Here is a 27792-nt window from a genome sequence, read left to right as displayed (position 1 = left end):
AACAAGATAAACATAGTACAGTTTTGTACCTACCATAAATGTAGATGTTCGAGTGTATACCCTGCTGCAGTCCAGGTTACCCTCCCTCCATCCCCTCTGACCTAACTAAATAAAACTTTACAATACACTGATACTACCTTTGTGATGTATTTGCTTATAGCTGGAGGGATGTTTTGTTTGTGCTGAACTTTTTAGATTGGTACTATTTACTGACCACCTTTTTGGGGGCACCTGACATCTGGGGCAAGAAAAACTGAAGAAAATGGCGTCGGATGCATCATATATACCCCTGGCGCACTGACATCAGGGAAGAAGCGACAGTAGCCGACGCCGGACCAAGACTTTGGAATTCAGGCCGACTGCGGGACCGCCTGACGACAGGATAACCCAAGTGTAATGACTGCAGCAGGGTATACACTTGAACATCTACATTTATGGTAGGTACAAAACTGTACTTTCTCCAGTATTTCTTGCCGTGCGGTGGAAGCAGTTCGCGAGTGCCGGTCGGCTGACTCCTTATATTTTTTGCGTGCTTCATTCCGAAGACTGACTTCTTCTGCTTCTAAAAGCTAAGTACCCCGTTCGGGAAACTTTTTTCTTGCTCCAGTCCGATGTCAGAAAAAGTTAATAATTGTATTTCTTGTGGGAAGCAAATACCTCATAAGGATTTCTACTCTTACTGTATTCCTTGTTTAGGCCCTGACCACAACGTAGCTAGTTGTCGGTTTTGTGCTAGATTTAACCAACGTACTGTTAAGTGGAGGTACGATTTTGCTTTCCACTACTTTGGCAGGCGATTTAATTATAAAATGTTGTCGGACACGCTTCCGACTACCGGAGTTCACAAACGACGCAAGGATAAGGACAGGCCTCCGAGGTCCAAATCAGATGACGGTTTACAAGCAGAGCCAGCTTCAGGTTCGGCCGTCGTCAATGAGGCGCTTTCGCAGCCCCTGTCATTGACCATTTCAGAACCGATTGCCGAAACGGACTCCCTCGAGGAGCCAACTAGGCCTTTGAGTACTCCAGCTACAGGACCTTCGGACAATGCTCCCTCGGATGGGTCCGGAGCCGCTGTGCAGGTACCAGCTTCCAAGGGGGTTTTCAGGCCTACACAGCTTCTGATAAAGGCAAAGCCAAGGACAAAGGCGAAGACTCCTTCTAAATCAAAGACACCAGCCAAGGCCTCTTCTGATCCAGGACCCAAATCTCAGAAACAGCTGCTTAAAATGGCAGAGGACTTTACTAACCATGATTAGGGGGTTCACATCCCTCTCCAGACAAAAGGCCAAGGCAAGAATTGGATTATGAATCCTCTGATCAGGCATCTATTTCTTCAGTGTCTTCCTCTGAACAGGAATATACTTTCCCTCCTTATGATGATTCTGATACTGAGGAATCCATTCCATCAGCTTCTCCCCCTGAGGATTTTTCTTTTGGGGAAACTTTACATGACATGAGGGAACATTTTCACTGGGAAGGACAGGAGTACTCTGAATCTAAGAGAAGGTTTAGGGATTTCCTTCTTCCCCAACATAGACCCCTGGCTATATTCCTCCTGTTTTGGATATTGTGGATGATGCCTTTTCTGAGGCTAATTTAACTCCTGACTCCTTTCCTCCAGCCCCTGCTAAGCCTGACAGATATTACAGGGTCCCTGACTCCCACCAGTTCCTTTACAAAAATCCTGCTGCTGATCCAGAAACCATTTCTCAGGGTCCTAAGGGTGTTAAGGCCGCCTCTGCTAAAAACCCTATTCCATCAGATAAGGATTCTAGAGCTTTGGAGAGATGGGGCAAAAAAGTGTACACTTCTGCTACTTTATCTATCAGGGCTTTAAATTGTCAATTTCATATGCTAAAATATCAGCAATTTCTGCTGTCTGTTATGAAACAAAAGCTAGGTACCATTTCTGCATGTGCAGATAATAAGGAATTACACGATTTGATGCATGCTACTGAGCAAGTGAGGAAGCATGGCTTACACTGTGGTTTTGATGCCTTGGAGGCTTCATGTAGGGTGGCTGCCACTGGCACAGTCATTAGAAGGCATGCTTGGTTAAAGGAACAAAACTTACCTGATAAAGTGAAAGCAAAGTTACTGGATGCTCCTGAAGAGGTGATAAAGAAAATGGAGGATAAGGCAAAATCCATGCAAACGGTTAAGGATTTCTTACAAGTTCAGCCCCCAAGGTTTAGCAGAAATTGGCCAAATAAAAATTGGTCCTTTCCCAGCTCGGACAGGCCTCAGAGGGGTAGATATAGGTGCTCCAGAGGGAGGCCCCAAGCACAGACCTCGTACAGACCTAGACAGTGGAGTGCTTCCACCCCCAGGGGTGGAGAGGACAGACCTCAATCTTACAGAAAACAGGCTCAATGACTCCCCCTGCATGGCTCCAGGAACTTCTCTCCTGGAAGCCCCTCTAGGAGGAAAACTCTCTTTTTCAACAAAATTGGACTTACATAACCCAAGACAAGTGGGTTCTGGATGTAGTTTCTAGAGGTTACAAATTCCACTTTCATACCTTGCCAAGACCAAACTGATGGCCAGACCTACCAAAACACCAATGGGCAGAGGCATTAAACCAGGTGGGATCCCTCATGGCTATGAGGGCCATAGAACTGGTTCCACAATCAGAGATGGGGCAAGGCTTTTACTCAAGGCTCTTTCTAGTTTCCAGAAAACAAAATTCATGGAGACCCATCCTGGATCTGTCAATCTTAAATACTTTCCTGGAGATACCAAAGTTCAAGATGCTTACTCTGCAGCAGCTCCTGCCAGTGTTGAGCAAAACTGCATGGAAATGACATTGGATTTAAAGGAGGCTTACCTGCACATCCCTATCAGACAGGAGTGCAGAAAATACCTCAGATTCAAGGCCGGCTCAAAACATTACCAATTCTCTGTGCTGCCCTTTGGCTTGTCTACTGCGTCCAGGGTCTTCACCAAGTGCTTGGCACCAGTAGTGGCTTATTGCAAGACTCAAGGGAATTCAAATTTACCCCTATCTGGACGACTGCCTTATTCAAGCAGACAGCAAGGATGTCTTACTCCAGCACCTGGAATTTGTTCAAAATCTACTCAAGTACCTGGGATTCACTGTGAACATAATGTTAAATTTGACACCCACACAACAGATAACTTTTATGGGTGCTCTTCTAAACACAACAACCCAGATGGCATTCCTAACATCCGAAAAACAACTACAGCTGGCTTCAACTTTCAAAACCTTGGCGTTAATGTCTCCGCCAACTGCAAGGAAATTCCTGCAGGCTTTGGGTTACATGGCCTCCTGCATCCTTCTCATACCAAATGCAAGACTACATATGAGGAAAATACAATGGTACCTAAAAAGTGTATGGTCCCAGCATTGCCACAGTCTAGACACACAAATTGCTGTCTTGCCTTGCCTACAAAAGGAATTCCATTGGTGGACCATGGCATGTCTTCACAACAAAGGGAAAGCCTTCAGTCTGCCTCCAGTCAGCCAAGTGTTAACCACGGACGCCTCGGATTACGCATGGGGAGCCCACTTGCAGGGGAAAGGCCTGCAAGGTTTTTGGACAGAGGATCAGAAGCACCTACATATCAATTTAAAAGAGATGTTAGCTGTACAGAATGCCATCTTGACTTTTAGGGATCTTCTACAGCCAGGGCAACTACTGATACGGACAGACAACACCACAGTTATGTGGTACATAAGCAAGGGGGTTCACACTCCTACCCCCTTTGCAGACTAGCCATGACTCTATGGAACACAGCTCTAGCTTGCAAAGTGGATCTACAAGCTCAGTTCCTGCCAGGTAAACAAAATATTCTGGCAGACAGCCTGAGCAGGAAACTGTCAGACCCACACGAGTGGATGCTAGACACCCAAATATTCAAGATGATTACAGAAGCCTGGGGGCTGCCCGGACATAAATCTATTTGCATCGCCCCTCAACCACCAGTTACAGATTTTTTGCACAAGATCATTTCACAAACTAGCATGGAAAGTGGATGCTCTGTCATTCAGTTGGAGGAACCTCTCGGGGTATGCCTTTCCTCCACTACCTCTTCTTCCACAGGTGTTATTAAAGATCAAGCAGGACAAACCCAAGATGATTTTACTGGCCCCAAATTGGCCTCGTCAATTTTGGTACTCCACACTGATGAATCTATCCCAGGAGCCTCCTTGGATTCTACCTCAGATTCCAAATCTTTTGTCCCAACACCAGGTCTGCACTCTCATATCAAAACTCTCAGCCTGGCGTATTCAGGGTCTATGATTAATCCTACCCTTCCCAAACAAGTCATGGATGTCATCTTAGAAGCCAGACGGCCTAGCACTAGAATATCTTATGCAGGTAAATGGAAGAGATTTTGCACCTGGATGCATGCTCTGGATTCAGATCCTCTCATTCCTAATATCCCATTGATTTTACATTACCTGACAGACATGCTACATAAGGGTTTATCCATCTCCTCCATAAAAATACATGCCTCAGCTATCTCTGCACATTACAATACAGATCCTCCAATCTTTTCACATCCACTTCTGAAACAATATCTCAGAGGAGCAAAGAATTTAAGACCCCCTAGGACACCACCCGTACCTGCTTGGGACCTCAACTATGTTCTGGAAAAACTCACTCTACCTCCTTTTGAGCCTGCTGCCACATCTGATATTAAGTATTTATCATGGAAGACAGCTATCCTACTGGCTTTGACTTCAGCCAGGAGAGTCTTGGAGATACAAGCACTCATGGCTGTGGAACCATATATTATTTTTCATCAAGATAGGGTGTCTTTAAGGACTAATCCTACCTTCATGCCTAAAGTGGTTTCCAAAGTGGCTTTAAATCAAACTGTTCACCTGTCAACTTTTTTCACTAATCCACAAAATAAGGGGGAAAGGATCTTGCGTTCCTTGGATGTACACAGGCAACTTCGTTTTTACCTGGACAGAACCAAGGATATCAGGAAAACAGAGCAGCTGTTTGTTTCTTATGCAACAAATTACCAAGGCAAAGCTATTTCAGAACAGACCATTTCTAAATGGATTGCTCATGGAATCAGATGTTGTTATTCTCATCATGGAAAGCAAATCCCAGGAAAAATTAGGACTCACTCTACCAGAGCTGCTGCTACTTCATTTGCCTTTCTCAGGGGAGTACCTACCAAAGATATTTTGGAAGCTGCAACTTGGAGTTCAGTGCATACTTCCTCTAAGCACTATAATCTCTCTCTTTACTCTATGTCTAGGGCAGGCTTTGCTTCTGCAGTCTTGCAGGGCCTTCTAGCTGCCCCCTTCTACTCTATAACCACCACCCTTTATCTCAGCTTTGGGATTCAACCCTACAGTGAAGACTGCAACAGTGAAACACGATGAACATAGTACAGATGTCCTTCAAGGATGCATCTGCAGTCATCACATATGGGGTTGTCCTGCCTCAGGCAGCCCTTCGGTCGGCCGGATTCCAAAGTCTGGGTCCGGCGTCGGCTGATGTCGCCCCTTCCCCGACGTCACAGCGCCTGGGGTATAAAAGCGTCAGCCGACACCATCTTCCTCAGTCTTTCTTGCCGCGTGGTGCCCGAAGCAGAAGCAGTTCGCAAGTGCCGGTCGGCCAGCTCCTGTAATTCAGCTAAACCGAAGATTTCAAAAGCTAAGTACCCCGTTGGGGACTCTTTCTTGCCTCAGCCGATGTCAGATAAAATTAATAATTGCTTAACTTGTGGGAAACAAATACCTCATAAGGATTTCCACTCTTACTGCCTACCTTGCCTAGGCCCAGACCACGACGTCTCGGCCTGTTCCGCCTGTGCTTCCTTCAACCGACGCACTGTAAGACGTCGGTCGGAGTTTGCAGAGGAATTTTTTGGGGCTAGTTTTGCTTACAAAATGCCATCGGGAGACTCCGACTTCACATTTATTAAAGAAACGGAAGGACAAGGACCGACACACGCGGTCCGCAGTTTCGGCTGAAACCACGGCCAGGCCCACCGCGAGTGTCTCGGGTCTCGGCTGAAACAGAGTCCTTGGTACTACCTTCCACTGAAACCGTACAACTGACAACCTCGGCCCCGGAGGCCACTACTGTACCGGTTGTTGAATCTCCATTGGAATCTGGTGTCCAGGAACCCTCCGACACCATTCCCTTAGACAAAGCTACACCAGCACGTGGTGCAGCCAGGCCTTCTGCATCCATGTCTATTAAGGCATTCTCTAGGGCTAAAGCTGCTCAACTCTCAAAATCTATGCCTCCCAGGGTTATCCCTCAGGGACCCTCTACAGGTTCTCAGATCCTTAGTCTAGCAGAGGACCTTATTTCATTAATTAGGGGCTCTCAGCCTCATCCTGACAGGGGTTCTCATCCTCCTACAGAAAAAAGGCCCAGGGTTGAGCCCTCTGATCCCCTCTCCACTGATGAGGCCTCTGATGGCTCTTCTCTCTCGGACTACCAGGAGGAGGCTTTTTTGGCCTACGAGGATTCAGATGCAGAGGAATCTATCCCTTCGGCCTCCCCTCCTGAAGAACTATCTTTTGGGGAAACTCTGCACACTATGAGGGAGCATTTCCAATGGCAGGGCCAGGAATTCTCTGATTCCAGGAAGAGATTAAGCACCTTCTTGCATTTGCCTCCACATAGACCTTTGGCTATTCCCCCTGTTTTGAATGTCATTGATGATGTGTACTCTGAATCTAGCACAACCCCTGACGCTCTCCCTCCGGCTCCTGCCAAACCAGATAGGTACTACAGGGTCCCGGAATCACATCTTTTCCTTTACAAGGCCCACTCTGCTGATCCAGAAACTTTCTCCCAGGGCCCTAAAGGGGTTGCAGCTGTCACTACAAAAAATCCACTCCCCTCTGAAAGGGAGTCCAGGGCTTTAGAGCGATGGGGTAAAAAAGTGTATACTTCTGCTACCCTTTCTATGAGGGCTTTAAACTGTCAATTCCATATGATACAGTACCAAGAATATTTGTTAGATGAATTGCATAAAAAGCTGTCTTCACCTGAACCCCTAGATCGCAAATCACTTCAGGATCTGGTACATAACTCTCAACAGGTTAGCAACCATTTCTTGCAGTGTGGTTATGATGCATTGGAAGCTTCATGTAGGTCAGCTATGACAGGTGCAGTCATACGTAGGCATGCTTGGCTGAAGGAACAATCTCTGCCAGACCATGTTAAAGCAAAGCTTCTGGATGCTCCACTGGAAAAGCAAAAGTTATTTGGCTCCACTGCTCAGGAGGTCTTAAAGAAATTTGAAGAAAAGGCAAAATCTGTACAAACAGTCAAAGATTTTATGCAAGTCCAACCACCAAGATTCAGCAGAAATTGGCCTTCCAAGATCTGGTCCTTTCCAGACACAGACAGATTTCAGAGAGACAAGAACAGGCGTGCCAGAGGTAGATGGCAAACTAGAGGCTCCTACAGAGGACGTCAATGGCAGCCTCCCAACCAGAGAGGTAGTGCAGGGCCTACAACTGCTGCACAAGGACAGACTCAGTGACTTTACTTTGACACCGCCAACCAGGGCTCAATTAAAAGCACCTTTGGGCGGAAAGCTTTCCTTATTTTCAGAAAATTGTCACATTATTACAAGGGACAAATGGACACTACAAATAATAGACAAAGGGTACAGGTTCCATTTCCACACTTACCGAAAAGAAAAGGCATGCCAGACCTGCCACCAAATCAAAGGGCAGAGGCTTTGAAACAAATCTCCAGCTTAATGAAAATGAAAGCAATAGAAAAGGTTCCTCTCTCAGAACAAGGCCAAGGATTTTATTCCAGACTCTTCCTTGTTCCAAGAAAAGAAAAGCAATGGAGGCCTATTCTTGACTTGTCCGCACTAAATACTTATCTCATTGTGCCAAAATTCAAAATGCTGACTCTACAGCAACTCCTTGGCTGGTAACTCTGGACCTCAAGGAGGCATACCTGCATGTCCCTATCAGACAAAGCTGCAGAAGACACCTCAGATTTCTTGCAGGTTCAGAGCATTATCAATTCTCAGCATTGCCCTTTGGCTTATCTACTGCGCCCAGAGTATTCACGAAATGCCTGGCATCAGTAATTGCACACTGCAGACTTCAGGGGATGCAAATATACCCGTATCTGGACGACTGCCTTATACAAGCGGACAGCCAACAAATTTTGGTAAAACACTTGAATTATGCCATCTATCTTCTTCAGGCCTTGGGATATACAGTCAACATTCACAAGTCAAGACTTGTACCATCCCAAAGAATAACTTTTCTGGGTGTGGATCTAGACAGAACCACCCAAATGGCTTTCCTCACAGAAGAAAAACAAAACCAACTACCGGATTACTTCACAAACCTGTCAAGACAAACTCAGCTGACTGCAAGAAAAATCCTGCAGGCCCTGGGTTACATGGCTTCTTGCATTCTTCTGATTCCTCAAGCAAGGCTACATATGGGGAAACTCCAATGGTACCTAAGGAGTTTATGGACTCAGCACAGTCACAGCTTGGAAACTTTGATACCACTCATCCCATGCCTTCAAAGGGAATTTCTGTGGTGGGCTCAAGCAAGCCAGTCAAACAGGGGTTTGCCCTTCAGCAAACCAATAGCCAGCCAAACCATTTCAACGGACGCTTCAGACCACGGATGGGGAGCGCACATGGAAGGAAGATGCATTCAAGGACTATGGTCACAAAAAGAGCTATGCATGCACATAAACCAAAAGGAAATGCTGGCAGTGATTCATGCAATCGAAGCCTTCAAGTTATTTCTACATCAAGGCCACCTACTAATAAGGACAGACAACACCACAGTTATGTGGTACATAAACAAGCAAGGGGGCACCCATTCCTACCCTCTTTGCAGACTGTCAATGAATCTATGGGAACTTTCCTTGACTCTCAATATACAGCTGCAATTCCAGTTTGTACCAGGAAAGGACAATATACTGGCGGACAGCTTAAGCAGGAACATCATGGATGCACACAAATGGATGCTACACCCAGACATCTTCCATCAGATAACACAATCATGGGGGAGACCGGACATAGACATCTTTGCCTCCCCACACAATCATCAGCTGGAGAAATTCTGCTCAAGGACATACCACCCACAAGCCTGGAAAGTGGATGCCCTCTCTTTCAGCTGGAGAACTCTAACAGTGTATGCATTCCCACCTCTTCCATTAATGACCAACCTCTTACTGAAGATCAGGGCAGAGCAGCCAAGAGTAATTCTGATAGCTCCGGACTGGCCAAGACAGCACTGGTACCCATTGCTAAAGAGCATGTCACAGACAAAACCATGGCTTCTGCCACAATGGCTGCTTCTCCTGACACAGCACAACTAGAAAACTCTGCATACCAACCTGCAAACATTACAGCTAGCTGCCTGGAAAATACCTTGAATCACCACCAGGATAAGCTATCCAAGAGAGTAAAGGACATCATCATGGAAGCTCACAGGCCTTCCACAAGAAAGGCATACTCAGCAAAATGGAAAAGATATCACACCTGGAGCACCTCAAAGGGCCTAGATGCAACAGTTATGAACATGGCACATATCCTGGAATATTTGGCAGAAAATGCTCCACAATGGCCTGTCTTACTCTTCTATTAAAATTCATGCTTCAGCAATTTCAGCAGAGTACAATACTGATCCACCTGTCTTCTCTCATCCTCTGCTAAGACAGTTTCTAAGAGGAATTAAAAACATCAATCCTCCAAGGAAACCTCCAGTGCCTACTTGGGACCTTAATTTCGTGTTGGAAAAACTAACATTGCCTCCCTTTGAACCAGCAGCATCTGCAGAACTACAGTTCCTCTCTTGGAAGACTGCCTTCCTTCTGGCCATAACCTCAGCAAGAAGAGTATCTGAGTTACAGGCCCTCGTGGCAGTACAGCCATTTCTTATTTTCCATCAAGACAGAGTCTCATTGAGAACCAATCATTCATTTATGCCAAAGGTTGTATCTAGGGTCTCATTAAACCAAGCTATTCACCTGCCTACCTTTTTTTTCCAAATCCACAAAACAAAGGGGAAAAGCTTCTGCACACCCTGGACATACACAGGCAGTTGCACTACTACTTGGACAGAACAAAAAATTACAGAAAAACTGACCAGTTGTTTGTAGCATATGCTGCTGGTGCACAAGGAAAAGCAATTTCAAAATGGATAGGGAATTGCATTCGTTTCTGTTACTCCTTTCATGGAAAAACTGTGCCAGCTAACATTAGACCTCATTCGACCAGAGCCACAGCCACCTCCACAGCCTTAAGAGTGGTGGCTACCAAGGACATTTTAGAAGCTGCTACATGGAGCTCCGTGCATACATTTTCCAAGCATTACAACTTACCTTTATATTCCAGATCCAGAGCAGGCTTTGCTACGGCAGTCCTACAGGCATTTTAGCTACACCATCCTTTACATAGATCCTCCACCCCCAGATTGGCTATGGTATTCTACCCATGTGTGATGACTGCAGATGCATCCTTGAAGGACATAGTACAGTTTTGTACCTACCATAAATGTAGATGTCCGATAGGTATGCATCTGCAGTCAGGTTTACCCTCCCTCCTTCCCCTCTGTGGTATTTCTTGGGTACATTCCCCCTCTCATAGCTAGTTGGGGTTATCTATTATGGTGTATTTGTTTTTATATATGCATATATATATTTCTGTGCATGTTTGGAATTTATTGCATTTCTCCAAATTTAGCCTTCCTTAGAGGGCACCTGGCATCTGGGGCAAGAAAAACTGAGGAAGATGGCGTCGGCTGACGCTTTTATACCCCAGGCGCTCTGACGTCGGGGAAGGGGCGACATCAGCCGATGCCGGACCCAGACTTTGGAATCCGGCCGACCGAAGGGCTGCCTGAGGCAGGACAACCCCATATGTGATGACTGCAGATGCATACCTATCGGACATCTACATTTATGATAGGTACAAAACTGTACTTTGTGTACACTTACCATAAATGTAGATGTTCGGGTGTCTTCATTGTTGCAGTCTGGGTTACCCACCCTCCTGTCCCCTCTTATACTTCCATTAGTGTTGTTTCCTACTTCACCCTTCTTCTGAGGTGTATTTGCTACAGGGTATGGGGTTTGTTGTATGTTACATTTTTGTTTTACTATTAGCCTTCACTTTTGGGCACCTGACATCTGGGGCAAGAAAAACTGGAGAACATGGCGTCGGCTGGCAGCTTTGTACTCCTGGCGCTCTGACGTCAGGGAGCATGACTGAACAGCCAACGCCGGACCCAGACTTTGGGATTCTGGCCGACCGAGGGCTGCCTGCCGGCAGGAAGAATCTTACAGTGATGACTGCAACAGTGAAGACACTCGAACATCTACATTTATGGTAAGTGTACACAACTGTACTTTCTCACTGTTTGCATTCATATGTCATCTTTATGCCGTATGTCTTGAGGGGAGCATACACATGACATGCACAGTTTGTAAGAGCTGAAGGCTTTGGTATGCTGGCTGGACATTTGGCTATCCTTGGCAGGCGACCCTTAAGTTGAAGAATACTGCAATAGTGAAGAGGACTTCTACTGTTAGGATATTACACAACTGTACTATGTTTGTTAAACACACTACCTTACTGGCTGGCAGTATCCACCCACCCCACCCCCTTTTCTTGGATGTATACATATTTTTTGTTTAGTGGTTGCTGTTATTTTGTATAGCAGCTTTTGTTGGATAGCTGTGTTGTCTTTGCTTTGGATTAGTAGGTGTTTGAAATATCTGCATATTTCATCTGCTTTTTCTTCAGGGCCCTCCAAATAACTGAAGGACTGCTGTCTGTGGATGTGAAGGAGTGTCATGCTCTTTAAGCTGATTGTTTTGACATCCAGTGAGGAGTCTGAAGTTCAGATAACTTCCATAGATGGGGGAGTAGGGCACTTCAAATGCAGCATGTTCTATGAACATCTACTGTTACAAGTAAGTGGAACTTCTGTGTTCCAGGAGTTCTGTCTGAGTCTCTCCACATCCATCCATCCATCAAGGAATATGCTGTATGCTGTGTAAAAGATGCATTGTTTCTGCATAACCGGGTCTAAGTGGACCCTCCTTCCATCCTTATTTTGGATATCTTCGTTTCCATCCTCTGCAGCTGGCATTTCATAAGTTGAGCAAGTATATACTTCTGTATTACTGGTTTGGTATTGTAAGTGCCAGATCTGCATTTACTTCTTGACTTTGCAGGAAAGCTCTCAATAGGGGCATGAGGGGAAGCATACTCGCACTTGTATATAGTGAGCCCATTACTACTACATGGTTTGCACTTGCACCAATGCAGAGAGATTCTGCAATATGGAACTATGCAGGAAAGTGCCAGATTATGATTAGTGGAGATGATGTAGTCAGTTAGAATCCTTTAGGGACAGTCGTTGGTCAAGATACAGTAAGAAATGTTACACACAACAGCTATACTCTTGGAGAGGAACTGAGTTTTTCTGGTGTGGGGAAGACTTGCATAGCAAGCTGACATTTTGATTGCTGACTAGCCAGTCAGTATAATTTAAAACGTTGAAAAAATATTCTGACTGCCACTTTTCAGTTTTACACTGTGTTGTTTTTCTTTTGTTGTAATGCATTATTTTTTTTGCCTACTTTAGAACAACGAAAAACAGATGCGTCAGCTGTCTGTTATTCCACCTATGATGTACGATGCAGAACAGCGTCGTGTGAAGTTTATCAACATGAATGGCCTCATGGAGGACCCCATGAAAGTTTACAAGGAGAGACAATTTGTGAATGTATGGACAGAGCATGAAAGAGAGATATTCAAAGAAAAGTGAGGTTTTTTTTTGGTTACCTTTTGAAATGCAGTGAACTGACTGACTAGATGTCGAGTAATCATTTATGCAGTTGTGTCTTCGAGGTTGGATATGAGTATTTGTTCTCTTGTCTGAAAAATTTAAGATGTTTCCACATTGCTGCAACTTGCTTGAGCATTCCATGTAATATGAACTCCCTAGTTAGCCTCATTTTTTAAGCTGTGTCTGCATTGGTTGCGTTCTTCAAGCCTGGAAAATGGCTGTTGGAATGTCATTACTCAAGGGTAGCCCTGACCTGTGTCAGGGTGTTTATATATAGACTCATAGTCTCACTAGGCTCAGTGTTAAGATAAGGAATATATTACCATAGACCTTATTCATTTGGACAGTGAAAATCTCTCAAACTTGGACCATCTCCAGTTTGGATTTGTCAAAGGCATGTCCTACATATTTCATCTTAATTTCTTTGAGAAAGTCACAGAAGCTGTGGGTAGCTGTTACAGGGCATGTAGCAAGTCAGGATCTGATCATGGACCTTGACACTGTTCCTCATGCAGGTATTATTTTCAGAGTTTTAAATCTGCGTATAAGTGCACGTGGTAGACTGGTTAGCTATTCAACTGTGTAACAGAACCTTTGTGATAAGATTTGCAGATGCCATCTTGAATGCAAAAACAACAGTAGTGCTTAACATGGCTCAGTGTTGTGACTTGTACTTGGTTTCTGTTTCTCAGACCTTCAGGCCAACAGTACTGATCTGTGGTTATCTAGTTTTGCAGGCATGTTTTTCATTTTTCCACTGAAAGTTGCTTCAACATGAATTAGACTGTTTTAAGAATTGGAGTAACACTAACAATTTGATATTAACTGTAAAAAAGTAATTGGTTCATTTTGGTGAACTAAACATTACTATCTCGTGCTGTATATGCTGCATGCACTCCAAAGTAAACACTGCCTTAGAAGATCTAGGTACTGTTGTTAATTCCTTATTTGCCCATTATGTTTGTGTAGTAGTTTAGAAATGTTTTGTCTGGTTCTTCTCTGTATCTACAGACGATGCCTCTGGAAATAAGAAATCTTAATTCCTCTCTCTATGCTACCAGACTTGTTACTGAGCGTAATGCCCTTAACACTTAGCTTGAAACCTCAAAAATTCTTAACCACAGAAGTCAGTTGGCTCAAGATCCTGACTTATCCTGGCAGGTTAGCAGACTTAGCTGTGTATTAAGTCTCTCAGTTCTCCAAGATGATCTGTGTCTAGCCTTTTTGTGCCTAGTAAGGTCTTCCCATTTTGGCTTTCTGGCAGGTTAGCAGACTTGGCTGTGTATTAAGTCTCTCAGTCCTCCAAGATGATCTGTGTCTAGCCTTTTTGTGCCTAGTAAGTTCTTCCCATTTTGGCCTCCTGTTTCTTCACAAAAAATGTCTCGTCAGATAGCCAGTTAAAAGACCTAAACAACCTTAAACAAATAAGTCACTCTCGTTGGTGTTAGATTCATTTCTCACTTCTGGACCAAACTTCTGCTTAGACGTCAAGCATAGTACCACTTTTGCTGACTTCAAAGTAAAGGTTAAATAGTCTGCTTGGCTTCATGTGGTTCTCCCCCAATCTAGTCTGTGTTGCCTTCCCTGAAGCTGAAGGAGAATTTTAATATGTAATTTCAGTTATCCTTGTAATGTTTTTTCAACTAAGTGTGTTACATGCCTGTGAGATGAAATGTACTGCTCTTTTTTTCCCCCAAATTTTTAATATTTCCAAGTCTTTTGAGTTTCTAATACTATGACAGGAATGGAACCCATTCCTAAATCAGAGTATAATTAAAATTCATGAAATTAGTATTGCTTCAATCTTTGATTAGCCAGAAGTGGTCTTTGCAGCACCTGCAACGTGCCCAATAATGACGACTCCTGCAATTCATACGGTGTTACATGTATCCGTAACATATCTAAGTACTATTGTAAATTCTTTTTAAGACCCTGTTGCTCCCTCTACTCTTGGAACTGTCTGGGTATCCTTCTTCCACATTCCTTTCTTTTCTGCATGCAAATTCTGGTATTTTATAGGTTCATAGGTTGGTACTGGGCTATCTGCCCGAAGGCATATATTAGCCCAGCCACGTTGTGCAGTATTCACCGCCCCTTTAGTAGTTCCCTAGACCCTTGTACTAGCAGTTAGTACCCTTGGGCCCTATCTAGTAGTGCTGTTGGTGTGATCCCCGGTGTGAACTTTGTTACCCATCCACTCATCAAGGTTCCTCTTGAAGAGTGATAGTGAAAAGGGGCTCTGTCTTATGTAGATCGAGACCCTGTTCCATAGTAAGGGAAGTCTCTGCGAAGGGAATCTATCCCTCCAGCATGTTCTATTCATTGTTGTGTTGAGGTTTATGTCCCTAGAGCGTGTAGCTCGAGTAGATTTGGTTTTGCTAAGATGAAGCATGTTCAGCAATTCTGGGTTGGACATGGCTCTGTACATTAGACAGAGATCGCCTCTGAGAAAACGGTATGCAACAGAGAACAGTCTTAGCTTTTTCAATCGTGCTGCACAGGGCAACTGTTTGAGGCCAGTAATCCTCTTGGTTAGGTACCTCTGTGGTCTCTCCAGCTGCTGTAGATGTCTAGCCAGGTACATTCCAATTGGTGCATTGTACTCAATAATGGGTCTGATGAGGGGAAGAGTAGAGGGGGGCACCATTACATCCTTAGATCTTGATGCAAACCCTTTCGTGATCAGATGGGTCACATAGAAGGATTTTCTAACCACTTTGACAACATGGTTATCAAAGGAAAGCTGACTATCTACTTGTGTCCCTAGATCCCTTATTTCTTCTCCAGATTTCAGGGGATTACCTCCTATGTTGTAGTTTGCGGGTACTCTGTTTTTTCCAAAGGGGATTACTACACATTTTTTTGCGTTTAGCTTGAGACCATGGCTTTGACACCATGCATCAGTCTCATTTAGGCCCTTCTGGAGGATCTCCATGTCGGCCTGAGACTCTATCATAGCACCCAGTTTGCAGTCGTCTGCGGACTTAGTCAGCCACAGCCCTTCCGTGCTTGCCTGTACTTCTGAGAAGTATATGCCAAACAGGAGGGGCCCCAGGACAGAGCCCTGAGGCACATTACTCGTTACTGGTCTGGATTCGGACATATATCCCACTACTCTTACTTTATGGGATCTGTCTGAGAGCCAGTTTGCGATCCATCTTGTGATGTAAGGGTTTATTCCCAGGCTGGTGAGCTTATCAATAATACCTGAATGAGGAATGGTGTCAAATGCTTTAGCAAGGTCAAGGTAAGCCATGTGTACCTCTTTTCCCTTATCTATAGCCTGAGTAACTGTCTCAAAGAAATCCACCAGGTTCAGGAGGCATGATCTGCCCTTGAAGCCGAACTGTGTGGGGTCCAGCGACTGGAGGATGCTCATAGTGCATACAGCTGCAGTAATCACAGATGGGTTTTCTGCCGTCAGGCGGGTCCTCGGTCAGCCGAATTCCAAAGTCTAGGTCCGGTGTCGGTTGTTGTTGCTTTCTTTCCTGACGTCAGTGCGACAGGGGTATTTAAGACACTGCCAACACCATTTTCTTCAGTCTTTTTTGCCACGCGGTGCCGAAGCATAAGCAGTTCGCAAGTGCCGGTCGGCCAGCTCCTGAAATTACGGAAAATTGGAAACCGAAGTCTTCTTTAAAGCTAAGTACCCCGTTGGGGAAACTTTTCTTGCCTCAGACCGATGTCAGACAAAGTTAACAATTGTATTTCTCGTGGGAAGCAAATACCGCATAAGGATTTCCATTCCCTCTGCATACCTTGTTTAGGCCCAGACCACGACGTCTCGGGCTGTCGCTTTTGCGCTACTTTCAATAAACGCACTATTAAGCATCGGGCGGAGTTCGCCCAGCACTTTTTTGGTAAAGCCTTTGATTATAAAATGTCGTCGAAGACTCCGACTACCGTTTTGTCCGAAAAACGCAAGGACAAAGACCGACACGCGAGGTCCGCGGTCTCCACCCACACCACGCCAAAACCGGCTACACGTGGTCCGGTTCTCAACGAGACGCCTACGCAGCCCCTGACTACTGACGACACTTGATGTTCTTCATTCCACATTGCTGCAGTCCTAACCATTGGGGTAGTCCGCTGTCCCAGTCGGCCCGAATACCAAAGTATATGGCTGACGTCGGTCAGGGCGCATTAGTCTGACGTCAGGGTACTAATGCGCATGACCGACGTCATATCCTCAGTCTTTTTTGCCGCATGGTCCGATGCAGAAGCAGTTTTGCGAGTGCAGGTTGGCGTTCTGAAATTTTCTGAAGTCGGAGTTTCAGACCGAATCAAAGTTGGCTAAGTACCCGTTGGGAATATTTTGGTTTTCTTGCCTCAGTATTTAACGGATGTCAGAAAAAGTGAATAACTGTATTTCTTGTGGGAAACAGATACCTCATAGGGATTACCATACCTTGTGTATACCTTGTTTAGGGCCTGAGCACGACGTTGTTGGATGCCGCTCTTGTGCTAGATTTAACAAACGCACTATTAAGAGAAGGTTAGACTGTGCCAGGTTAGTTTTTGGGAAGCGTTGTAATTATAAAATGCCGTCGGATGCTCCGGCCCGCTTCAAAAGCTCAAGGACAAAGCAGCAAAGCCTAGAGTGGAAGAACCGACAGTCCCGGACGTCGGTTCTTTAGAAGGCTCAGTGGAGCCGGAGGTTCTGCCAGGAGTTTCTTTGCAGTCTCAGGGAGAGACTTTACTGTTACAGGATGTGTCCTCTCAGGAGGTAGGCCAGGCTGAAGGTGCTTCTCAGGTGGCTGTTCTTCCCTCTCTTCCTAAGGTGGTTAGAGCCTCCCCTTCTGTTTCCAAGGCTTCTTTGAGAGGCAGGCCAGGTTTAACTTCAGTGGGGGTTTCTCCTAGCTCTTCAGGATCTTTGCCTAAGAAACATATGCTTAAAATGGCAGAGGATTTGATTACTATGATTAGAGGTTCTATGCCCCCTCCTGATAAGAGGCCTAGGGTGGAACCTGAGTTTGAGAGCTTTGAGCAGTGTTCGAGGCTTCTGAGTCTTGACTGAAGACTTGCAGGAGTATCCTCCTTATTCTGATTCTGATGTGGATGATTCTACTCCTTCAGCTTCTCCTCCTGAGGATTTTTCATTTTCAGAGACTCTGCATTCCATGAGGGAACATTTTAAATGGGAAGGTCAAGATTTCTCTGATTCCAGGAAGAGGCTTAGGGAATTCTTGTTTTTACCCCAGCACAGGCCTTTAGCTATACCTCCTGTTCTGAATGTGGTGGAAGATGTTTTTGCAGAGGCTTCCCTAAACCCTGATTCTTTGCCTCCTGCCCCAGTTAAACCGGATAGGTACTATAGGGTGCCTGAAGCTCATAAGTATCTTTTTAAGAGTCCTAGGGCAGACCCGAAACTGTCTCTCAGGGGCCTAAAGGTGTTAAGGCTTCTGTTGTTAAAAATCCTGTTCCTCCTGATAAAGAGGCAAGGGCTTTGGATAGATGGGGAAAGAAAGTGTATACTACTTCCACTTTAGCCATGAGGGCGTTGAATTGCCAGTTTCACATGTTAAAATATCAAATTTATCTCCTTTCACAATTGAAGTCTAAGGTGGATGCTCTGGCGGAAGGTATTGAGTGTAAAGAGTTGCAGGATTTAGTTCATGTGTCTGAACAGGTGGGTAAGCATTCCTTGCAATGTGGTTTTGATGCTGTGCAGGCCTCCTCGAGGGTGGCTGCCACTGGTTCTGTTCTTCGTAGGCACGCCTGGTTGAGGGATCAGAATTTAGCTGAGCATGTTAAGACAAGGATTTTGGATGCTCCTTTACAGTCTGACGTGTTGTTTGGTTCGCCTGTGGAAGCAGTTTTAAAGAAAATGGAGGACAAGGCTAAGTCTATGCAAACTGTTAAAGATTTTTGCAAGTGCAGCCTCCAAGTTTAGTAGAAATTGGCCTACTAAGGGATGGACATATCCTGCTTATGATTCCCAGTCTAGGGGTAGGTCTAGGCGTGGTAGGGGCAGAGCTCAAGGTTCTTTTAGGCCTAGAACAGGGAGTTCACCTGCTCAGACTTCTGGTGAGGGCAGGGGTCAGTCCTTTCGTAAACAGACCCAATGACCTGCCTTTTCAGCTGCCAGTGCGTTCTCGTCTGGCAGCACCTTTGGGAGGAAGGTTGGCTCTTTTCAAAGAAAATTGGGATTTAATTACCCAAGACAGATGGGTTTTGGATATCATTCACCACGGTTACAGGTTTTATTTCCATACCTTGCCTCCTTTCAAAGGCATGCCAGACATTCCTCCTCTACAAAGAAAAGAGGCTCACAAGCAAATTTCTCTGTTACTCCAAATAGGGGCCATTCAGCCAGTTCCTGTGCCAGAAAGGGGCCTAGGATTTTACTCTCGCCTGTTCCTAGTACCAAAGAAGGGGAACACATGGAGACCAATTTTGGATTTATCTATCCTCAACACTTATCTGGACATTCCCAAGTTCAAAATGTTGACGTTACAACAGCTTTTACCTCTGCTGGGCAAAGATCACTGGATGGTAACTTTAGATCTCAAGGAGGCTTACCTTCATGTGCCTATCAGACTAAGTTGCAGGAAGTATCTGCGTTTTCGAGCTGGAAATTCCCATTATCAGTTCTCTGCATTGCCCTTTGGCTTATCTACTGCACCCAGAGTATTCACAAAGGTTCTGGCTCCAGTGATAGCTTACTTCAGGCTAAAAGGAATTCAAATCTATCCTTACTTGGACGACTGCCTGATTCTGGCTCAAGAAAGGAAGACCTTTTACAGCATTTGGAATATGTGATAGCAGTGCTAAGATGCCTAGGGTATTCTGTGAACGAAATAAAGTCCAGTCTAGTACCCTCTCAAGACATGTGCTTTCTGGGTGTGAGACTGAATACAGCAGCCCAGATGGCCTTTTTAACCCCGGACAAACAAAAGAATCTTTCCATTTACTTCCATCAACTATCTCTTCAGTCCGGGCTGACTGCAAGGACAGTCCTTCAAGCCTTAGGGTTCATGGCATCTTGTATTCTGGTGCTTCCCAATGCCAAACTGCATATGAGGAAGCTGCAATGGTATCTCAAAATGTATGGACACAGCACTGCCAGGATTTGGACACTGTCATTCAAATAATACCTTGCATTCAACAGGAATTTTTGTGGTGGGCTCAGGAATGTCACCTAAACAAGGGACTCTCTGTGACCCGGCCAGAGGCGAGTCAGATTCTAACGACAGATGCCTCAGACATTGCTTGGGAGCTCATCTAAATGGAAAGTGGATACAAGACAAGTGGCCTGCCAGACTACAGCATCTACATATCAACATGAAGGAGATGTTAGCAGTCCAGTTTGCATTAATGGCTTTCAAGGAGTTACTTCTTCCAGGGCAGGTGTTGATTCTAACAGACAACACAACTGTCATGTGGTACATCAACAAACAAGGGGGAACACATTCTTACCCGTTGTGCAGGCAAGCAATGATTTTATGGGAGACTGCGCTCAGCTTGCAACTAACTCTTCAGGCAAGGTTTCTGCCGGGAGCACAGAACTCCTTAGCAGATGTGTTAAGCAGACAAATCATGGATCCCCACAGTGGAAACTGGATCTTCATGTATTTCGGAAATTGACAGTGTCATGGGGAACTCCAGACATAGATCTGTTCGCTTCTCCACAAAACCACCAGCTGCCAAAGTTTTGCACAAAGAGGTTTCATCACACAGCTTGGAAAGTGGATGCTCTTTCTTTCAGTTGGAAAAATCTTCATGTGTATGCCTTTCCACCTCTGCCTCTTCTCCCAAAGGTGCTCCTAAAGGTCAGACAAGACAAGCCAAGGATGATTTTAATAGCTCCAGATTGGCCTCGGCAACACTGGTACCCATTACTGAGGAGTCTGGTAAGGAAGCCTCCATGGCCTTTACCTTTGATTCCACACCTGTTGTCTCAGAGGGACGGTCACCTGCTCAATGTCAAGCTTCACTCTCTTCATCTAACAGCCTGGCATATTCTGTTTTGAACCACAGCAGGTCTCAACTTCCTCAACAAGTTTTAAATGTGATTATGGAAGCCAGAAGACCTAGTACAAGGAAAGTGTACGCAGAAAAATGGAAGAGATTTTTATTTTGGAGTGCAGCAAAGAATTTGGAGATTTCTGAGCCTAATTTGAGTGTGGCTCTTCAATATCTTACTGAGTTATTAGACAAAGGTTTGTCTTTCTCTTCCATTAAGATTCATGCTGCAGCAATTTCAGCTCACTATGATTGTGACCCACCATTGTTTTCGCATCCTTTGTTCAAGCAATTTCTTAGAGGGCAAAGAATATAAGACCCCACGTAGAGCTCCTACTCCTGCTTGGGATCTCAATTTTGTGTTGGAGAAACTTACTCTACAACCTTTTGAGCCTCGGCTACTGTTGAATTGAAATACTTGTCATGGAAGACTGCTTTTTGTTGGCCATTACTTCTGCAAGAAGGGTTTCTGAATTGCAGGCCCTTATGGCGGTAGAGCCTTTTTTGATTTTCCATAAGGATAGGGTATCATTACGTACTAATCCTTCTTTTATGCCTAAGGTGGTTTCTAGTGTGGCTTTAAACCAAACTATTCATTTGCCTACTTTCTATGCAGATCCCCAAAATAAGGGGGAAAAGATTTTGCACACTTTAGATGTACACAGGCAGTTGCGTTATTATTTAAGCAGGACCAAGGATTTTAGGCAGTCTCAGCAGTTGTTTGTTTCTTTTGCTTTGAGTTCTCAGGGCAAGCCTGTGTCAAAACAAACTATTTCTAAGTGGATTGGGTTTTGCATTGCATTTTGTTATTCCCATCATGGCAAGGAGATTCCAGCTGGGATTAGGCCTCATTCCACTAGGGCTACTGCCACTTCAACAGCATTCCTAAGGGGGGTGGCAACTAAGGATATTTTGGAGGCAGCTACTTGGAGTTCAGTGCATACTTTCTCCAAGCATTACCACCTTCCTCTCTACTCTAAATCTAGGGCTGGTTTTGCCACAGCTATTTTGCAAGGCATGTTGTCAGCTCCTGCTTCCTTATGATTTGCCAGCCTCCCTTACCTCTGCTTTGGGATTCTACCCAATGGTTAGGACTGCAGCAATGTGGAATGAAGAACATAGTACAGTTTTGTACCTACCATAAATGTAGATGTTCGAGGATCCACATTGCTGCAGTCCAATTTACCCTCCCTCCTTCCCCTCTGTGTTTAGGGGTGATTGTGTGGGTGAGGTTATACTCTTGTAATTTTGTATATATTGTACATATTTCTGGTGCAGGAGTGTTTGGTGTTTTTGGTTTTGGCCTTGTCTTTTTAGGGTCTTCTGACATCTGGGGCAAGAAAAGACTGAGGATATGACGTCGGTCATGCGCATTAGTACCCTGACGTCCTGACTAATGCGCCCTGACCGACGTCAGCCATATACTTTGGTATTCGGGCCGACTGGGACAGCGGACTACCCCAATGGTTAGGACTGCAGCAATGTGGATCCTCGAACATCTACATTTATGGTAGGTACAAAACTGTACTTTTGGCGGTGTCTTCTGTAACCGAGACCGCAGGTACCTCGGCCCATACCCAGACTACAACCACCGAAGCCACTGTGAGTGTTGAGCCTCCTAATGTGGACAGGTCCACTTCCACCCATGGTGTCTTTAGACCCTCATCTTCCTTTTCCATAAAGGCCTTTACTAAGTCCAAATCAGCCATGCATCCCAAGAGGCCTGTTGCACAGGGCCCATCTCCAGGCCCCATGCCTAAAAAGCAGATGCTAAAAATGGCTGAGGATTTAATTACTCTTATCAGGGGTTCCCAACCCCCTCCAGACAAGAGACCCAGAGTGGAGGAAGATTCTCCCTCTTCTGACCAGGGCTCCATTTTTTCAGAACATTCTGATGAAGAGGAACACTCGTATTCCCCTTTTGAAGATTCTGATGCAGAGCAGTCCATTCCTTCTGTATCTCCCCCAGAGGATTTTTCTTTTGGGGAAACCTTGCACACCTTGAGGGAACACTTCCATTGGAAGGCCAAGACTTTTCTGATTCCAAGAAAAGACTTAGGGAATTTCTTTTGTTACCTCAGCACAGACCTCTGGCGATACCTCCTGTCTTGGACATACTTGATGATGTTTACTCGGAGGCTTGCCTTAATCCGGATTCCCTGCCTCCTGCCCCAGTCAAGCCTGATAGGTACTACAGAGTTCCTAACTCTCACCAATTTCTTTACAAAAGCCATAATGCTGACCCTGAAACCAATTCTCAAGGCCCCAAGAGAATGAAGGCCTCTACTGCTAAGAATCCACTACCTTCCGAAAGAGAGTCTAGATCCTTAGAAAGGTGGGGAAAAAAGGTATATACCACGGCCACCCTAGCCATGAGGGCCTTAAATTGTCAGTTCCATATGCTTAAATATCAGCGGTTTCTGTTATCACAATTAAGAAATAAAATGTCTCAACCTGAACAACCAGATTTGAAGGAGTTGCAGGATATGATGCATAGTGCAGAACAAGTGGGTAAACACACCTTACAATGTGGCTATGATGCCCTAGAGGCCTCAAGTAGAGCTGCTGTTACAGGATCAGTCATTCGTAGACATGCCTGGCTTAGGGAACAAACCTTGCCTGATCATGTTAAAGCTAAACTACTAGATGCTCCTTTACAAAAGGATGTACTATTTGGTACTAATGCTGAGGAGATACTACTGAAAATGGAAGAAAAAGCTAAATCTATGCAAACTGTCAAAGCTTTTCTACAGGTTCAACCACCACGTTTTAGCAGAAATTGTCCTTCAAAAAACTGGTCCTTTCCAGCCACGGACAAGCCCCAAAGAGGTAGATACAGGCGCACAAGGGGGCAGAGGGCAATCTCAAGGATCATATAGAGGCAGACAATGGCAAACTCCAGCACCAAGAGGTGGCGAAGACAGTGCACAACAATACAGGAAACAAACCCAATGACTTCCTCCTTTTCATGCCAAGCAAGTCTCAGCTGGCAGCACCTTGGGAGGAAAGCTGGCATTATTTACAAGAAATTGGCATATTATCACAACAGACAAATGGATCTTGGACATTATAAACAGAGGCTACAGATTTCATTTTCACACTCTTCCAAAAATGAGAAGCATGCCGAACCTGCCACACAATCAAAGGGCAATGGCTCAAATACAAATTTCAAAGCTCATGGACATGAAAGCTATTCAAGAGGTACCTACTCACGAACAAGGTCAAGGTTTTTATTCCAGACTATTTCTGGTACCAAGAACAGGAACCGACTGGAGACCCGTTTTGGACTTAGCATCCTAAACACATTTCTACTCGTACCAAAATTCAAGATGCTCACATTACAGCAGCTTCTTCCCATGCTGGGCAAGGAGTTTTGGTTGGTAACATTGGACCTCAAGGAGGCATACCTGCATGTCCCAATCAGACAAAGCTGCAGAAGATACCTCAGATTTCTTGCAGGTTCAATCCACTGTCAATTCTCTGCATTGCCCTTTGGCTTATCTACTGCGCCCAGAGTATTCACGAAATGCCTGGCATCAGTAATTGCCTACTGCAGACTTCAAGGGATACAAATTTACCCTTATTTGGACGACTGCCTGATCCAAGCGGACAGCAAGCACATACTTCTGGAACATCTGGCTTATGTAACACAGTTATTGAATTCTCTGGGATACACAGTCAAAAAAGAGAAATCCAGGCTAACATCATCTCAGAAAATAACTTTCCTGGGTGCCAACCTGGACACCAACACCCAGATGGCCTATCTTACGCCAGAAAAATAGGGGCAACTAACTCAGTACTTCAAAATACTAGCAAATTGTACCAGGCTCACTGCAAGGAAAATCCTGCAGGCTCTGGGTTTCATGGCATCTTGCATTCTTTTAATCCCTTGTGCAAAGTTGCATACGAGGAAACTTCAATGGTACCTAAAAAACCTATGGTCTCAACACAGCCACAGTTTGGAAGCAATAATACCAATAATCCCATGTTTGCAAAAGGAATTTCTATGATGGGCCCAAGCATGCCAAACAAACACAGGTCTTCCATTCTGCAAGCCTCAAGAAAATCAAGTCATCACTACACCTGGGGGGCGCACATGACAGACAGGTGCATTCAGGGCAAATGGTCCCAAAAGGAAAAGCATCTTCACATCAATCAAAAAGAAATGCTAGCAGTGATAAATGCAATTACAGCTTTCAAGGACCTCCTGCATCCAGGGGAATTATTGATAAGAACAGACAACACCACAGTAATGTGGTACATAAACAAACAAGGAGGAACACATTCATACCCCCTGTGCAGGCTAGCCATGTCACTTTGGAACTTGGCTCTGGAATGGCAAATCGAACTTCAAGCACAGTACTTGCCAGGTTTGGAAAACACGCTGGCAGACAATCTAAGCAGAAATATGACAGATCCACATGAATGGAAGTTGCATCCTCAAGTGTTTACAAAGATAATCCAAGCGTGGGGAAGGCCAGACACAGATCTCTTCGCCTCCCACAGGAATCATCAATTGGAAAAGTTCTGTTCAAGGACCTTTCATCCAAAGGCCTGGAGAGTGGAAGCCCTTGCTTTCATTTGGGCAGCATGGACAGTTTACGCTTTCCCACCTTTGCCTCTTCTGCCCAAGCTGCTCTTGAAAGCAAGAGCAGACAGACCGAAGATGATACTGATTGCTCCAGACTGGCCAAGACAATACTGGTACCCACTCCTGAGGAGCCCAACGCATACTCCTCCCTGGACCCTACCTCTAATGCCTCTTCTACTGACTCAGCACAGCTACAAAACTCTTCACAGTCAGCTGAAAACACTCAATCTCGCTGCATGGAAAATTCCTTAACACCACAACAGACCCTACTCTCCAAAGAGGTGCAGGATGTCATTTTGGAGGCCAGAAGGCCATCTACTAGAAAGGCTTACTTCGCAAAATGGAAACGGTTTTGCGCTTGGAATGAGAAAAAAGGCCAGGATCCAAGAAAACTGAATTTGCCTCAGATATTACAGTATCTAGCTGAGCTGTTGAACAGTGGACTTTCATTTTCCTCCATCAAAATTCATGCCTCAGCCATTTCTGCAGAATTCAACACTGATCCACCCTTATTCTCTCACCCACTCTTAAGACAGTTCCTCAGAGGGGCTAAGAATATAAGACCTCCAAGGAAACAACCAATACCAGCCTGGGATCTTAATTACATTATAGAAAAATTAACATTGCCTCCCTTTGAACCAGCTGCCTCAACAGATTTGCAATATTTGTCCTGGAAAACAGCTTTCCTTCTGGCCATTACCTCAGCTCGTAGGATTTTGGAACTACAAGCCCTCATGGCTGTGCAGCCCTTTCTCATCTTCCATCAGGACAGGGTTTCCCTACGAACCAACCCATCATTTATGCCTAAGGTAGTATCCAGGGTAGCTTTAAATCAGACCATACACTTTACCTACCTTTTACCCCAATCCTCAAAACAAAGGGGAAAAGCTGCTACACTCCTTAGACATCCATAGACAGCTACGTTATTATTTGGACAGAACAAAGCCTTTCAGGAAATCAGAACAACTTTTTGTGTTCTATGCTGTAGGAGCTCAAGGGAAGCCAATCTCCAAACAGACAATTTCAAAATGGATAGGCCACTGCATACGGTTTTGTTACTCCTTTCATGGAAAATCTGTTCCTACAGGCATCAGATCCCACTCCACAAGGGCCACAGCTACCTCTACAGCCTTCCTCAGAGGAGTCCCTACCAAAGATATTTTGGAGGCAGCCACTTGGAGTTCTGTGCATACCTTCACAAAACACTACCACCTGCCTTTATACTCCAAAACTAGAGCAGGCTTTGCCACTGCTGTGTTGCAGGGCATTCTGGCTCCTCCCGGTTCCACCTAGTGCCTACCACCCTGTGCGTAGCTTTGGGATTCTACCCATCTGTGATTACTGCAGCTGTATGCACGATGAACATAGTACAGTTTTGTACCTACCATAAATGTAGATGTTCGAGTGCTAATACAGCTGCAGTACAGGTTTCCCTCCCTCCTTCCCCTCTTGGTAAAGGCCTAGTGGCTAACACCTCCTCATACAACCTGATTGGGTTATCCTTCTTTGGTATATTTGCTTGCAACTACTGATTTTTGATTGTATTGTATTGCATGAATATATATATAATTTATGTATTGCCTTCCTTCTGGGGGCACCTGACATCTGGGGCAAGAAAGACTGAAGAAAATGGCGTCGGCTGTGTCTTATATACCCCTGTCGCACTGACATCAGGAAAGAAAGTGACAACAACCGACGTCGGACCTAGACTTTGGAATTCGGCCGACCGAGGACCTGCCTGATGGCAGAAAACCCATCTGTGATTACTGCAGCTGTATTAGCACTCGAACATCTACATTTATGGTAGGTACAAAATTGTACTTTCCCAATCTCTCCATTTATGAGTTCCATAATGATTCACTCCATAGCCTTACAGTTCATACTGGTCAGGCTTATTGGTCGGTAGTTCCCAGGGTCAGTTGTGGCCCCACCCTTGTGTAGCGGGACCACCGTTGCCATGCGCCATTCTATGGGCACATATCCTGTGGAGAGGCTTGTCTTTGACTATGACTTTGTCTCTCTCTCTACATAGGACACTGTAGTCAGTAGGTGTATCAATTTCTATTATCAGTGCTATTTTTGTATTTTCATGAACTATTTCTGGTTTACTCGCATCTATATTTTGAACTGTTGATAACAGTTGATTCTTGTGATATAAACTTCATTTTCTATTTTACTTTGTGGCGTATGTTTCCAGTACTTTTCAGTTGCTTCAGTATTGCAATGTTTACACAATCCCCTCTGCAGCAGTTTTGCCACATTATTTTCTTTGTGTACAGTCCTCCTGTCATTAGTATATCACAACCAGCAACAAGATGTGCAACCCTTAGCAATTTTGGTTTATAAAACCTACCTTTGCCTGTTTCTCCCACATGTTCAATGGACTTTGTAAACCAATGTGTATGTAGTCCACTGTTTTTGGCCGCCAATATTA

General features: G+C 44.9%; 1 protein-coding gene across 1 annotated transcript in view; it reads left to right on the top strand.

Annotated features, from left to right (window-relative positions):
* Positions 1-27792, top strand: part of NCOR1 (nuclear receptor corepressor 1) — a 4682182-nt gene that overhangs the window by 1930336 nt on the left and 2724054 nt on the right. Inside the window, exon 12 of the mRNA XM_044054890.1 lies at positions 12599-12777. Coding sequence (XP_043910825.1) covers positions 12599-12777 — 179 coding nt within the window. The remainder of the gene's footprint in view (positions 1-12598; positions 12778-27792) is intronic.

The sequence above is a fragment of the Protopterus annectens genome, chromosome 13.part0 (assembly GCF_019279795.1).
Source record: "Protopterus annectens isolate FY-2018-M chromosome 13.part0, PAN1.0, whole genome shotgun sequence".
NCBI lineage: Eukaryota > Metazoa > Chordata > Ceratodontiformes > Protopteridae > Protopterus > Protopterus annectens.
This window is presented reverse-complemented; position numbering and strand designations above follow the sequence as displayed.